At 47.7% G+C, this 16033-nt stretch overlaps 1 protein-coding gene and 1 non-coding gene across 3 annotated transcripts; both read right to left on the bottom strand.

Annotated features, from left to right (window-relative positions):
• Positions 1-608: 608 nt before the first annotated feature.
• baz1a (bromodomain adjacent to zinc finger domain, 1A) lies at positions 609-15814 on the bottom strand. 2 transcript variants are annotated; one of them, XM_030116528.1, is made up of 31 exons: positions 15708-15814; positions 15261-15398; positions 13592-13870; positions 13315-13470; positions 13136-13231; positions 12962-13049; positions 12768-12890; positions 11703-11945; positions 11524-11619; positions 11136-11274; positions 10922-11053; positions 10531-10848; positions 10234-10399; positions 9709-9807; positions 9550-9623; positions 9083-9153; positions 8724-8956; positions 8425-8645; positions 7302-7432; positions 7080-7222; positions 5504-5646; positions 5355-5426; positions 5195-5277; positions 4954-5118; positions 4676-4878; positions 2657-2779; positions 2408-2586; positions 2023-2204; positions 1813-1900; positions 1409-1481; positions 609-1369 (listed from the first exon to the last, which is right to left on the bottom strand). In XM_030116528.1, exons 2-31 carry the CDS (start codon positions 15371-15373, stop codon positions 1306-1308), a joined length of 4296 nt encoding a protein of 1431 aa, XP_029972388.1. In that variant the 5' UTR covers positions 15374-15398; positions 15708-15814; the 3' UTR covers positions 609-1305. The 2 variants fall into 2 exon arrangements, with proteins under 2 accessions (XP_029972388.1, XP_029972387.1); XM_030116527.1 differs by having other exon boundaries at positions 609-1481.
• LOC115407357 (small nucleolar RNA SNORD53/SNORD92) lies at positions 1681-1766 on the bottom strand. The gene has a single exon (XR_003933628.1). It is a non-coding gene; the product is annotated as a small nucleolar RNA SNORD53/SNORD92 (small nucleolar RNA).
• Positions 15815-16033: the final 219 nt, after the last annotated feature.

The raw sequence follows: 16033 nt of genomic DNA, 5'->3' as shown, positions 1-16033 counted from the left end.
AAAGAAACACATGGACTGCAGATAAACATTCAGTTATTTAGCAGGGTTTTTTTTTTCAAACAATATTCAAGTTCTAGAAATGAGGCAGTTTCCAGCAGTACAAGAATAAATAATAAAAACAAAACAAAATAGTGGAAAAAATTCAGTTTATTTTACATTAGAACAACAACAAACAGGTGAGAACCAGTCAGGAGGTGAGGGTGGCCAGCAGTCATAAATAAAAACAACTCAAAGAGAAACTAAATAAATACACAAGGGTTGGGGGCTCCAGTGTTGTGTCTACAGTCAACCTCCATTCAACAACGACACACACACAAACGCACACACACACTCATCAGAACGCAGCAAAACCAACTACAGCAGGAAACTGAAAAAAATATAGAATTACTACAAATCCAGTGAGGCCATGCAGCAGCTCGGGCTTTTAAAGGGTTAGTTCAACTTTTCAGTGAAAGATAAAGGGAACAGAAGCTCTCAGTGACTCACTTCCTGCTGTGTGTGAATGTTTCATCCTTTGTTCAGAAATTGCCTCTGATTTTTTAGGTCACTCAACTTCTCCTTTCAATTTGATCAACATTTGGAAATTCAAGATCCGGGGTCATTTTCTCTTTGGATATATTCATTCAGACAACCCTCATCAAAGAAGCCTTTCATCAGGGGGTGGGGCCTGTGTCTAATGGGAGGGGCCTGAGTATAAGGAGGCGTGGTCACATGAAGGGGAAGGAGCTGCCCTATATGGTTCACAGTTTGATGAGTGACAGAAGCCTGAGAGTCCCAAAACTTATTAACCACAAACAAAAGTACTTTCTAGTGTGAATGAAATTGAAATTTGATGTCTGAAAGTGAGAAAGACTTAACTTCTGAACTTTCCACTGAAAACAAACATCTGCCAGCAATTTTTGAACAGCTCTGTAGGTCATTAAATCACTTCTCGTTCCTGTTTCAAACAAAATGACTCGTGGATTTGTGGATGTAATGTAAATGGAAACATCGCATTTCCTCGACAAAGTGGAGTTTTGGCCCTCTCGGGCTATGCTTGCAGCTGCTCTGATTTCCCTGAGCGAAGTGTGCTGTGGTTTTCAGCTTGATCCTGCTGGTTTCTACTGGAATGTGTTTGCGTCCTCACAAGTCCAACACGAAAAGGGGCAGCGCTCTTGGACAGGAAGCATCTCCTACGTTTCAGGACTCTATGAGCTTCTGCTACATGATCTTTGACCTCGTCTAAGTCCAGCAGCTCCACGGGCCCTGGCTCTCATCAGCTCCAATCAGACAACAGGGCGGGGGGGGGGGACGTCTGCATTTTAATCAGGGCCGTGAGCGTTTTGCGGGCGGGGCAGAGTCGCGCTCTGATAGGCCAAGCCTGCCAAGCTGGGATTGGAAGAAGTGCTGCAGGCGCTGGCCGGCACGCGCCTCGTTGGTGTGACGGGGATTGTACTGAAGACAGTTTGAGAACATCAGCTCCACGTCAGACACAAACTCGGCTGTAGGGGGAGACAGAAGACAACAGGGAGGAGTTAACGTAGCCATGTTTCCATCATTGTGCACACATCGTCTCGCTTTCGCAGTGAAGTGGAATCAAATCAAATTCTGTTTTTTGCTTTATTCTCACACACTGAAAAGCAGACTTCGTGCCTCAGCAGTGAAGGCGTTTTGAGTTTTGGATCAGCTGGTCTCAGCCGATTGGTCAGACAGCCAAGAGAAGATGTGACATCACGTGACATCATCAGCTCATTAAGCGAAACCTTTTCTCAGCATCATCACTCCTCATACTTCAGCGTAAGAGCGACAACGGTGTGGTGGGCGGAGCCTGACCTGCTGTCTGATAATCACAGTTGTTGACTTTCTCCCTGATGGTGCTCAGAGCGATGGGCTTCTTGATGATGTCATAATAGTCGGGTACCTGAGGACAGGTGAGCAGAGGTTCAGATGAGGCAGCAGCAGCAGGTTCAGGTGTGTGTGCGTGTGTGTGTGTGTGTGTGTGTGTGTTTGTATACACGTGTGTGTACGTGTGTGTGTACCTACCTGAGTCCTGGAAACCAGCTTCATGAAGGGCCAGCTGTCCTCATGTCTCACCAGCTCCACCGTCAGCTGCTCACATGCTGACAGTTCGTGGACTCCCTGATTCCTCCCAGATGAGCGCCGGCTGGAGGAGGAGGACGGGGAGGGACTCAGGACAGGCCTGCTGGGCTTAGGAGGAGCAGCATCTGAGGGAGGAACAGGGGCGAAAAGGAGCTCACAACAAGCACCTTGCTTCTTTAACTCACTGGATGATCAATGGTTTGTTGACTTCAATCAAACCAGGAAACAACTCTGACTGGCTCTGACAGCTGATTGGATGTTGAATTGGATGGCGCTCACTGTGTCCGGATAGGCTGTTCAGTTTCCGTGCTCTGCTCAGTCTGTTTACCTGTTCTGGGTCTCTTGCGAGGCTCGCTCTGACCCGGGGAGGTTTTGTCCTTGCTGGGCGGGGCCAGGATCTCGTTGCTCAGACGGGTGCTGCTGCGACCCCCGGAGCGAGGCGGAGCTTTGATGCCCGACGTCACGTTTGCCTTTGAAGAAGGGGGCGTGGCCTTTTTCCCTGAAGATCTGTGATGGGACAGTGAGTTGCAGTGAACTGAATAACCAACTACTTCAGTTGCTACCATCAGATACTCACTTTGATCCTGAAGAGTTTCTCCCTGAAGATGCCGTGCTGTTCTTGGGCGTGGTCTGTTGGCCTTTGGGCGTGGCATTCTGCTGGTTTTTGCCTTTAGGGGGCGGAGCTGGGCTCTTCTTGGTGCTGCAGGGATTCACATGTCGCTTCAGACCGACTGTACATGTAATATAACCCTAATTGTTACAAATCTGCTCTGTCTTTCTACTGAAGTTTGGGGAAATGCCTGTAAAACTAAAATCCAGTCAGTAAAAGAGCCATAAGAATAATCAGTCGAACAAAATACAGAGATCCGACAAACATATTATATAAAAATGATTGAAATGTCCTTACATAGTGGCTATGCTGCAAACTATCAAAGAAAATTTATCAATGTTCAGAACAGATTTGCAAAAAGTAGGGGTGTTTAAAAAAATCGATTCGGTGATATATCGCGATATGACGTCACGGGATTCTCGCATCGATTCAAAATACGTCCATATCGATTTTTAATTATGTATTTACCCGGCAAATATCCATTGCGGCGTCTTTTTGTGTGCTGCACTTTTACTCCTGGCCACTAGTTGGCAGCACACCACACCAAGAGCTTTGCAGAGCCTCCAGTCCGCCAGAGGAAGAACAGCATCTCGCGAGAGCTCTCCCGGGTGGTTTCTTTACACTACCGTCTCGCGGTAATTGGATCACACGACAGTCTCCCGTGGCGGAGGAAGTGGGAGACGCTCCGAGGAATATTTATAAAGCCGGAATCTGGACGCACTTTGGCTTTTACAACAAGGACGGAGGGACAGATAAGAGCCACGCCATTTGTAAAATGTGCTTTGCAAAAGTCAAATACCGCGGAAATACCACCAACCCACATGCATTTGAGCAGGATGTCCCCATGCAGGACACCCTGAGGGCTCTGGACAGCGGTGAGGGACAGGCTGCGTCCCCCCAGGTGTGAGAAGGAGCGTTGCCTTCTCAGCAGGTCCTCCCTCCCTGCTGCTAACAGACTCTACAGCCAGCACTGCTCCAACTAGTCCAAACACACACCACACACTGTTCTAAATGACACTCCTGTGTATTTGTCTTTTCATGTCTCTCACATTTTTCTATAATATTGTACATATGTCTGTCCTATATGTATATTTAAATAATATGTAACTCATATCTGTTATTAATATTATACTTTACATATGTGTTCTGTCTTAAATGTATATTTAATTTATATTTGATTTATATCTGTTAGTGTATATCTGTTATTTCTTTATATCTGTCTGAAACTTACATTTAAACTATTTAAATTATGTCATTTAGTTTGTATCTGTTATTTAATTATATTTATCCTAAATTTATAGTTAATTTTTCTATGTATGGTTGGACCTTGTAAATTCTCATATTTTGCATTTCTTTTCTGTTTCTTTCTTTTCTCTGTGCTGCTTAACATTGCAATTTCCCCCTGTGAGACAAAGGAATTTCAATTCAATTCAATTAAATGTTTTACAATGATGGCACTTTATTTTCTCAAAACATGTTACATTATTGAAGGTATATGTAGCCTTTATTTTTATTTACTGTTTAAATGAAAAAGTAGCCTGCAACTTGTTTGCTGTTAAATATAGTTGCTTGAGTGCTTCTGTTGCATTTGGGATGAATAAAATGTGTTTCATACAAGTTTTCTCATGAAGTACTACTAGTTTACAAATTTGTTGTTCCTAAAGTATCGCAATAATCGTCATGAACATTGGTATCGGGATATATCGGGATATATCGAATCGTGACCCCTGAATAGTGATACGAATCGTATCGCCAGATACTAGGCGATACACACCACTAGCAAAAAGACAAAGCGACTTGAAAGGAACAGAGATTCAGGACCAAAGTAGCGAACGTAAGGGTCTCAGTTACGCTCCCTTTCATTCAGGAATTTGAAAACTTTTGTTCTGAGCTGTTTTGAATGTTTTTTTTTGTTTTTTTGTTTTTACAATTAATAAAATAAACTAAACTACTGTTCATAAAGAGCTTAAATGTTTCAACACTGACCTCACAACAACCTCTTCTTGTTCCTCCTCAGACTCTTCTTCTGACTCCTCCTCTTCCTCTTCCTCCTCTTCTGACTCCTCCTCCTCCTCTTCATCATCCTCTGCCTCGTCCTCATCAACAGAGGAGCGCTGACGGGACGGCAGGCGTTTGGATCTTTGTTTGGGTCGACAGTCTGGACAGAACCACTTGCCTCCTGGAACCGACTGAAACATAAACCTCGGTCAGAACTCCTCTCCAGCCCGGAGGCGGGGCTTCAGATGGTGGGTGTGGCCTGTCACCTTGAGGCGGGGCCTCAGGCAGTGGGTGTGGTGTCCACGGTCACAGCTGTCGCAAAGCAGCATGTTGTCAGCGTCGCCTTTGCGTCTGCAGACGCGACAGCGGGCGTTGAGGACGGAGCGAGCCCAGACGATGCTGCGCTCCAGAGTGGACAGGTGCACGAACACCTGGAGACAAGCACAGGTGAGTGAAGGCTCCCGCAGCCAATGAGACTGGAGCTTTCAAACACTGTTCAGCACAGACCTGAGAGAGGCTGGAACACGAAAGCAGAGACTCCCTCCATCGCTCCAACACCGTCTTAAAGACACGGCCACTGTCACTGCCATCTGACACACACAAACACACGCAGTTATGTGAAACAAGGCTTCCTTGCCATTAATGTGGGACAGATCGGAAATTGTACCATCGCTGGCCTGGTCGTCATCTTTCTTCTTGCTCTTCTTCATCTTCTGTTCCTTCTTGGGGTCGTCGTCACCTGAAGGGAGACGGCGGAGTCAATGTGACACACACCTTGGATGTGTTTCTGTCAGTGTGGTTCGGAGAAACACTCACCCAGCGGAGCTTTGAGGAAGCGTCTCTCGATGCCTTGCTCGATGTGACCAAGTGCCTGAGCCAGGATTCGCACTGAGCTGCTGACAACCTGAGGAGTCCCGCTGCCGCTGGTCACCGAGCTGTCACACCTGAGCTCTTGCAGCCTGAAAAACAAACACACACACACACACAGAGAGTGATGGCCCCCTCAGAGAATACAGGACTTGTCTTACAAGTAGGGGTGCAACGGTTCAGTTAGCCCACGGTTCGGTTTGTACCTCGGTTTCGGGATTACGGTTTCGGTTCGTGCTTTGCATTAAAAAAAAAAACAAGAGGTTTGACGTTCCAAAAGATTCATTTTATTTTGCTTTTACGAAAACTAAATTATGACAATGCCTCTTAGTCTTAACTATTATTTGGCTTATATATGTTATCCGGGTTAGGTTAGGTTATCAAAATAAAATACAATATAATTAATATGGAAACAGCAATACTGTGATGATTAAAAGATAACAATGGTAATAATAGTCATAATAGCAAATATAAAATTTAAATATAATAAAAATATTAATTATACTAATTCTGATAATAACATGTGATAATAGATATAACAGTAGAATATCACAATAGTGCTGATCAGAATCATGCAACCATAATATCAATAGCAATCAAGTACAATATACATCCCTAAACTAATTCTCTCAATAAAAATCTCTGTCTGTAGAGTTTATGACTTCATTTCATTCTGTTTACGTCTGTGTGTCCTCCATGTATGATGTTCATAATAAACTCAATCAGAAGTTGAAAACTGACTGATTTATGGTCACTTCTGTGCGGCACAGCAGCGTGAATGGGGCGTCTGCGTATAAGACATCTGCTCACCCTCTAGCAGACTAACGTGACAACAATGCTGGTTTTCGTCGGTTGTTCACAGCGGTGGCGTACCAGACAAATTTACTGGTAATTTTTTTTTTTTTTCCCAGTTACTTGGAACCGAGTTGATCAGGAGTCGGGGCCGAGTTGGCTTGGGGCCGGCGAGGTCAGAGACGACATGGATTGGGGCTGTGGCGACAGTAAACCCTCGTCGTCATAACCCACAGGGAAAACGAAATTAAATACCGAAGATTTGAAGGAAGTCGGTGCTTCTTCAAACTCCGGTCTCTTCACCTCTCCGCTCGCCATAACTTTTCTTTTGTTTTTCTCCTTCCGTGTCTCAGTGAGTGACACGTGAGCCCAGCTTCACTCCTCAGTGAGAGACGCCACCCACTCGGCCATGTGCTCGCCTCCCATTGCACAGTCGCTGCATATTAACTAGCGGGGTGGGGTTTTGTACAGGGTTGGGTGAGGAGGGGAGGAGGGGTTGTCTGCAGAGCCGGAGAGCAGGCGCTGGGCTGGATGAATGCATCCCGCTTCTGTTAGAAATTAATTAATTGTAAAACCGAAAAAGCGCGCTTCATAAAGGCGAATTGAGCCGTGCAGGGCGAACCGTACGGTTCGGTTTTAAACCGTAAACCGTTGCACCCCTACTTACAAGCCGCCATGTCTTCACGTCAGGTCCTCTAGCTCTGGACTGAGTGGAGTTGAACTGTGTGCATACCTGTCTCTGAGCCTCAGGTGAGCCTGATCCACCTCCATAGGCTCCAGCCGTCCGTTCACTGCTGTGCTCTCTCGGCTGTCTGAACCCAGCACCTCGTAGTTTCCAGCTTCCAGCGCCGAGCGCCACAGCTGCCGGTCCATTGCCTGCAGACATCAGAGCGGTGAGCGAGGGCGGGGCCACCTGAGGACACCTGTGGACGTGAGTGTTTGAGGGTGTACACACCTTCAGGGTTCCCAGAGTTCCCTGGTGGATGCGGTCCTCAATGTCCAGTAACAGGTCCCTCAGTCTCACCTCCATCAGAGACTCGGCGGCAGCAGTGCATTCTGGGATGGATCGAGATGACTCTGGGTCATCTGGAAAGTGAGACAGTTGTGTTTTAGGTAACACATTAGATCTGATTTCCTGCATTCTGGTGTATTTCAAATGATGAAAAAATTTTTTGACTGATCCTTTTGTTGTCAAAAATGGGTAAAAGAGGTAGAAGCTCGGGCTGCAGCACTCTGCATAAAATTATATCTTGATAATCAAAACTCATAAGGTCATAGGGATGCTCTGCTATAATTTGCCAACAGAATTTGCCAACAGAACTGTTTAAAGGCAAGTTCCTCAGTATCATTATGAAAGGTGCAGAATGTTTTTTTTAATTAAGCACAAAAAAAAAAAAACAGCATTTCACTAGACTACTGAAGTCCAGATCAAGCATTGTTATTTCAAGACCGTTAACGAACATTTTGCTGTGCAGTTGAGCTGTGTGTGATCTGAGGTATGCTTCACAGATTTAATGATAGGGAACAAACATCTCAGAGTTTTTATTGGTCCATAGCTAAGCTAAGGGGGAGGAGTCCGTTTGTTTTACAGATGCATTGGTACCCAAATGTAGATATACACTTGTTTTTTTTGTTTTTTTTGTTTACTGATACAGCACATTTGACTTTTTTTTTTTATGGACCCCCAAGATATCAATTGCAGACTTCTGGGCGTCCAGGGACCCCAGCTTGAGAACTGCCTCTAAACATGCTGTTACTGTGCAAATATTTTTGTTGTTGTATTGTATTAAAAAAACCCAAAAACAAATTGAAATAATAATGTTATAAGCACTTCAGTCGTTGTTAGACATTTGTGAATTTTTGTGCTCATCACTCACATCCTTTGCATCTCCTGGAGGCTGAGCCCCATCACCCTACAAAACCTAGTGATCCCCCTGTCTGTCAACATGTCTGCTATGTCTGGGTTTATCAAAACACACCTGTCCCCACACCCCTCCTTATATTTTCCATATGACGGAAATCCGTCGTGGCGACGGAGGACTTTAAGCCCTGGTATATACAGTTGTGCATGTACATGCCTGTACGTGTGTACTTGCTGCGGTCGCAGTGCTGCAGCAGCTGCTGCAATCGCTCCCTCTCCTGCAGCAGCGCCTCCTTTAGGGCACTCTCTCGGTGACCTCGGGGGTTCAGTGCCTCGATCAGCTGATCCACCTCCTCCACCGAGCTGTAGAACGACCACTGGTTGGGACGATTGACGGGTGGGCTGCAGGTGTGGGAGGGGGCGGGGCTGGGACCAGCGCTGTTATTGAAAGAGATGGGTTAACCCTTTGAAGTTTGAGGCTCCGCCCCCATTTTCTGTACTCCCTGACAGACTCACCTTCCCATGGCGGGCTCCTCCTTCTCGTCCTCCATGTTGGCGCCAGAGGCGTCCGTAGCGGGTTTCGGGTGTGGCTGCAGCATGTCCTCCGTGAGGCCGAAGCAGTCTTCCTCTACAAAGAGTGCGGAGGCCGAGGGGAGGAGCCAGTAGCGGCGGTACAGGCGGTCTCTGCCCAGCGGCAGCAGGCAGGTGCAGGCTGCTGCCTTCTGGATCCTCTCCTGCAGCTCCCGAACCTGCCAGCAGGGGGCGAGGGGAGCAAAGACTGAGGATAATGCTGTGTGTCTGTCAAGACACTGCAGTGCTGGTACACACAAATACACACATTTAGGAGGGGTGTGTGTGTGTGTGTGTGTGTTCACCTTCTCCTCCTCATTCAAGCTGCAGATTGATTTATCCTCTGCCTGCTCATTTTGATCCTTCGGGAGTTTTGCTAGGAAAAAACCCAAAACAAACAAACAAAAAAAAAGAATAGTTCAAAACCTTGCCTGCTTTTCTCATGCCTGCACTGAAAATAAGGACTGTTAAGTTACTTGAAGTATATATTTTTTCTTTATTTTGAAGGTCCTGAAGCTAAAATAAAATAGTTTCTAGTGTTCAAGTGCAGTGACTGTATGAAGGGTATAACTCATAAAGGAACCCGAGGGAGGCGCTGACATTAACAACACTGCCAGAGAAAATGCAGAACCTGCCAGACAAACTGAACAATCCGCAGAGAGAATCCTAGTTCATGCTACTGGAGGCAATCATGCCCGCGGCAGCGTTGGCATTAGAGCACAAACATGCTTGACAATATATACACAGACAGAGGGCGTGTGGACTGGTGTACCTTTGACTGAGCTGCTGCTGGGCGGAGAGTCCTGCTGCTCCTCTTCCTCAGTGCCACGAAGAGCTGCTGTCTCCCTGCACACACAGTGAACACGGTCACACAGCTCCTCCTGCAGGAGGCTCCTAACAGCACATCATCCACGCAGAGGCTCTCCCTTACCTGTCAGTTTGGAGCATCTCCTGGTCCTTCAGTTTGTCCTCCTGCTCCTTCATCCTCCGCATCTGCTCACGGAGCTTCTCCTCCTTACGAAGACGAACCCTGAGGGAGAGAAGAGAGAGGAGAGTCAGGAAACAGAGAACCTTCATGTGAGTGTGCAGATGAATCTCCATGAATTAAAATATCAGTGAATAGCTGACTCAATTCAGTGATTCGACGTAAAAAATACAGACTTAATACATCATTCAAATTCATTCCTCATAGGGTCATGAATTTCAAGAATTTATCATTAATTCTGAAGATTTCTGCTTAAGACTAACGAAAACGGTAACTCCTGTATCTCAGAAAAATTTATCCAGTATTCGTCCAGTACAGGGTATGCATTTATTATATGGTTGGGGCTCCTTCTGTGAGAATGACGGCATCAATGTGGCATGGCATGGAGGCAACCAGCCTGCAGATGAGTCGCTGCAGTCATGATTCGGTCGTTGAGTGAGTGAGTGAGTGAGTGAGTGAGTGAGTGAGTACCTGCGTGCAGCCTCCTCTCTCTCCCTGCGGTGCTGCTCCGCTCTGATCTCCCTCAGCTCCTGTCGGGCTCCTCGCTGCTCTTCCACACAGTCTTCGATCAGATCTCTGCTGGACGACAGCGTCAGGAGCTTCCCCACCAGAGCCTGCAGGATCCTCAGCTTCTCGGCTACAACAACACAGCGACGTCGACATCAACAAGATGCCAAAACCAAGACAAGAATACACCACCACAATGTGTACAGCCACCACACTTCTCTCCTAAAGCAAGACGCACGCGCACACACACAGCTTGCTGACCTGGCGTCAGGTCGTACACCGCAGTGCACGACAGCCTCTTCAGCAGCGCCGGTTCGGCCAGGCGCAGCTCGACACATGGATCGTCCATCACCGTGAAGCCGCCCTGCTTCTGGTAGCGCAGCTTGGCGTTGCCGTGGTTACAGTCGGCGCCCGACGCCATGATGTGCAGGCGCAGGATCTCGGACAGCGTGCAGCTGTCCAGGTCCAGCTGCTTCAGCCCGCGGCCCTGATGGAGCTGAGGCCAGGCGGCCGCCAGAGACGACACGGCGCTCAGAGCCCAGCGGGGGGCGTCATCCTCATCAAGAGCCTCCGACAGGTCTGCATGGATACAGAACAGTTCTAGAGCCGGAACCACCTCACTGCAGAGCCCCCTGGTGGTTGTGTTGCGTACCTTCAGCCTGGTCCACAGACACCTCCTCCTGCTCCTCATCCAGAGCCTGAAAGATGGCCGACAGGAAGAAGAAGAGCAGCTCGCACAGCGGACCCTCGGGATCAGAGCCCACCAGGGCCTCCTCCAGAACCTCTGTAGAGACAAGCAGCTGTCAGCTCCCAGCAGAGCCAGGAGGAACCGCCAGGTTCCGCAGCATCTGTGGAGCAATTCTCACCAAGAGAAATGCCATCGGGGAACTCGTCCTTAAGGTCGAAAGCCTCGCCGAAGCCTCGCAGGAACTCCAGCACCATGAGGGCGTCTCCGAACAGCTCGGCTGGAAGACGGGTTCTCACAGGAACAGGGGAGGGCAGGTCCTGGTGGAACCGACAAACCGGGATGAGGACATCTGAGGCTCTTCACATCATGCAGACTTCCTCTTTCATCAGTTGTTGTTGTGTAGCTGTGTTGAGCTCAGCTGAACTTCCTTATTTCAATGATTCTCACTGGCAGACTGATTAGTTAGAACTTTTGAGATTGAAAATCATTGCTTCCAGCTCAACACTGTCAGAATTAATCGAAGAAAAATAAAACCACCCGAATTGAAGTGTGATGCCTTCACTGACCTTCAGGTCCTCACACTCCATGTCCTCTCTGGGTTTGTTCCACAGCTTCAGTCTCTCAGCGTATTTTTTCTTTTCCTCCTTCAGTTTCTCCCGCTCCTGTCAATCATCAACGGACACTCGTTTGTGTTTTTCTTTTCTTTTTAAATTAAATCAAACGTGGCGTTCAGGGTCACCCTCACTTTCTCTTTCTCCAGCTTCTGACGCTCCTTCTCCTCCCTCCGCCGCAGCCTCTCCTCTTCGAACCTCTTCCTGTGCTCCTCCTTCAGCTTCTCCCGGTCCTCGCGCTCCCTCCTCTTGGCCTCCTGCAGCTCCTCCTTCTCCCTCTTCAAGCGAGCGCGGTCGTGAGCGGAGGCTGCCATCTCCTCCCGCTGCTGCAGCAGCTTCAGCTTCTCCTCGGCTGCCTTCAGCAGGGACGAACTGGCCTGTGAGCGCACCGCGCCGTCGAGAGTCATGCGTTGGTTGATGCTTCTTGTTACAATCCAGAAATGTATTTGCTTAAAGCAATCACATTCAGATTATACAGAATCTTCCTCCCAATGACTGATGAACTATAGTTTTTAAAAACTATAATCAGGCAGAGATTGAGTAACTCTGTTGCACATACAGTAGCTGGTATGTGTGGATCATGAGCTCGGATGTTTTACATGGTTTAACTCTTCATAGTCACCATTCAGTATGACAGGTCAGATTGTCCCGTTTGATTATGATTTGTTAGCTCGGTTACTTGAGCTCATTCAGTTTCACCTATTGAAACTGTTCCAGTGTGAACCAGACCAGATCAAGACTTTAAAACAGTTTGACTCACTGCTTAGGGCAGGCATGTCAAACAAAGGTTGATCCACTGTGATCTGTAAGTTGTGAAGCACAAGATGAACTGAGATAGAACTTGGTTGAAATAGCAGTTCTATTTTTCAAATTCTAGGTTTGTCACTTGTTGTAAAAGGATACTTGATCAGATGTGAACTTATCAATGCCTTTTTGCACTAAAGTAGACAGATTGAAAAGTTCTAGTTTTTTTCTACATGATAATCATATTATTAATTGGTGTGGAATGTGTTCGACACCTCTGGAAATCTGCAGGCCTGCCTTGTTCTCTTCTGTACGTGGGCAGTTTATCTCCCTGCAGTCCCATGTCAGACTGATATTAAACTCATTTCAAAGATTATAAAAGCATCTTCAGTAATCTATTACTCAGGTGATGAGATTACTTGTGATTGCAGTGGCGAGGATGGAGTGTGCGTTACCTGAGCAGGCGAGCCCCGCCCCCCTCCTTTAGACAGTGGGCTGAAGGGGAAGAGGGGCGGCTCGTCGGGGAAGAACTGGGAGAAGCTTTGTTCGACGAGGCGGTGCTTCATCACGGTGGACGGCTGGGAGGAGGCAGAGGCAGAGTCAGACGCTGGAGTATCGCAGGTGCAGCAGCGGGCGGAGCTTCACTCACCTTCAGCCTGATGGCGCCACCGTTGTGCTCGCAGTGCTGCTTCAAGAGCAGCTTCAGCCGCTCTCTGGACAGAGTGCTTTTCCTGCGACTGAACACACACGTATGAATGAGCATGTTCAGCTAGCAGAGAGGGTTATAAGCTGATAACAGAAAACAGGAAGTGATCGGACCGACCTGATCTGATTGGCTCTGACAGTGAAGGGCTCACTGTGCTTGTCCATCATTCTCACCGTGTATTTAAAGACGGACGGATTCAGAGGCTTCTTCCTCCTAAAAACACACACAGAAGCCACACACTCTACCTCGAGCTTTTTATCCAACACCTCTCCCCTCAAGACCTTTGACCTACTGACCCGTTGACCTGAGCAGGACTCTGGAAGTCGTTCTCGTCATCGCTGTCACTGATCACAATAGTTTCACTATCACTTGGCTTCACGTGCCCGTTGGCAGATGGAGCTCCATTAGCACTGGAGTGAGGAGAGTGAACCTGCAGGACCTCACACACCATTCTGAAACACACATACACACACGATGACGTCACTTATGTATGTCAAGACTAGAAATTAAATAAGTCATCCTCTTCTTCAGACCAAAGCACACCTATCTCCATGGTAATGGTAAGCACAGTACCTGGCTCCGCCACGTCCGCAAACATCCACTGTCTCGCCGGGAAAGAAGCGGTCTTTGACAAATCCGTAGATATCCTCACAGAGTTCCGACAGGCGGCCGCGGCGGCTCAGAGCGGCGAGGTGCAGCAGAGGGAGCAGCAGCGGCGGCGGGAAATTGCGCAGGCTCTGTTTCGCACGTCGCTCACTCTCCACCGCCTCCAGGTAGGTGAGGCCTGCACGGCCCGTCAGAGCACAGCTCCACACCAGGCTGTTACAAAGGATGGTCCTCTCAAAGAACTCACTGAGGAGCAGAGCGGAGCAACGTTAGAGCGACGCAGGATGACACAACCACGAATCACACAACACATCATTACAACACACAGGCCAACATCACTACAAGGCACACCTACATCACATCATGACACCACATATGCTACAACACATATAAACAGAAAACATTATTGTAACACTATAACATCACACCATTATAACCGATGCATTGCAAATACACATGACAACACACACGCAAACATCACAACAACAAATATCTTACTAAAACCACAACAACCATGTCAATACACGCAATATAAACATGCCAAACGGAATACTGATGTGAACTACGAATTAAATTGAATTTTGACTAAACGTCTGAACCGGCAGATTTCAGTGCAAGGTTTGAATGAAATTTTGTGTAAGTTATTGTTTATAGTCGTATTACAAATCCAAGCTGAGACGTCCGGTCTTATTTTTCAGAAATCATCAACAGTTATGACTTTTTTTTTGTTTGGTTGTTTTAGAAACAAATAAACAAAAAAAATAAACACTGAGAACATCAGTAAAAAAATAAGCTACAACCCATCGAGTGGTAATGCCACTCTGGACCACATGGTGGTTTTATCGCAATCACGTGTAAACACCGACAGCCTGAAACAAACAATAGTTAACTATGAGCGCTCAGTGACTCTCTACTGCCCCCAATGTCGAAAAGCTACACTACAGAAATCAAACGTCTTGCACCGTTGTTTTCTTCAGTTAAAATAAGATAAAATGAACAAAAACAAATGAGACAATAGTGTTTCTGGTGATAGCTTGACTTTTCACTCGAATTTACAGTAATATTCAGTTTGATATAAAAGGTGAAAAGAAGGACATTGGAGCGGCTCATCTGATGTAAACAAGCAGAGGGAATCGGACTTTCGCGCTGAATGAGCCCCTGGTGCAGTAGGAGGCTTGACTTTCTCTTAAAAGTGTCTAAAACTTCACTGTAAGCAGACTTAAATAATCTGCAGTCGCTCGAACCCCGTGGAATTGTCCTTTAACGGCCTGGACCGGCCCCGGGTCCGCCGGCCTGCACACCCGCGGCTAACGGCGCTAACAGCCGGTTAGCCCGGGAAGCTAGCTGCCCCGGCTAACGTTACACCTGTCCCGAGCCGTGCGGCTCAACTTTAACACCCACTTTAAAACCACTTTGCCCCGCTTCCAAACTGAAGGAAGGCACTACGGGACGAAGTGAGTAACTCAGCCGGAGGAAAAGTTCGCACCGAAGCGCCTCGTCTGGAAGTTTCTCCGCGGAACAACTGTCAGTCACACGGCATCAAACTTTCATCCCGGCAGCTCCTGAACGCCACACACCGAGCAGCCGGGTCACACTGATGAGTTCGGTGATCCGGCGGGGATCAGATGGAACTTACTCGTAGGTCCGGAAGATCTCGTGGGTGATTTTACAGAGGAAAACTTCCTCGTCCGGCCGCAGGTCCGCCGGAGGCTTCTGTCGGATGAAGGCTCGTCTGTGGAGAAGCGGCATCTCGGAGCTCCGTCCACCGGCCGACCTGTGAGCACCACACAGGACGAAAACCGGGTCACTCACACCAATTATCACAGCACAACTCCGTCCCAACTCCCCCAAAGTGAAGCGACAGACAGAACCCGGAGCCCCGAAGGGGAGTGGGGCGGCTCTTTTGTTCGAGGCGCGGGGATAATCTGCCCACATGGAAACGTGCTCCTCTCCGCTGGAGCGGCACTCACGCGGCTCCGACACAAAGAGGGAGCCGGTACACGGTTCCCCGCCGCCCACAGTCCCCACACAGCAACACACCGGTCTCTACGGTCCCAGCGAGCCGGTTCGAGGTGCTTCTTACCGAGTTATGAGACGATGAATCGATAATCCTCCGATCGAAGTGAGGAAGAAGTCCCGGTTGAGAGCGGCTCAACGGCGGCTTGTTGACCAAGTTTTCCGCCACTTCAGGGACCGCTTCCCGCCTCGGAAATTACAGTTGTAAAGAAACTGCTCAGAGCTTTGTCCTGCTCGGGATCAGAACCACTTTCAGAAAATAAATAAATTAATGAAATTGAAATAAATAAAGACACTTAAAGACCATATTGAAAACGAAGATGCACTGTTGATGAATCAGTCAAGATACAAAAACTGAGTCAAAGTTGAAAGAGGAAATACAATATAAACAAA

The sequence above is a fragment of the Salarias fasciatus genome, chromosome 19, assembly GCF_902148845.1.
Source record: "Salarias fasciatus chromosome 19, fSalaFa1.1, whole genome shotgun sequence".
Lineage (NCBI taxonomy): Eukaryota > Metazoa > Chordata > Actinopteri > Blenniiformes > Blenniidae > Salarias > Salarias fasciatus.
This window is presented reverse-complemented; position numbering and strand designations above follow the sequence as displayed.

Coding starts and splice junctions, on each gene's coding strand:
- baz1a (XM_030116527.1), bottom strand. CDS start 15,373: ATGCCGCTTCTCCACAGACGAGCCTTCATCCGACAGAAGCCTCCGGCG. Junction 13,871..15,260: donor GAGATCTTCCGGACCTACGA/GTAAGTTCCATC, acceptor TCTGCTCCTCAG/TGAGTTCTTTGAGAGGACCA. Junction 12,891..12,961: donor GTGGCGCCATCAGGCTGAAG/GTGAGTGAAGCT, acceptor GCCTCCTCCCAG/CCGTCCACCGTGATGAAGCA.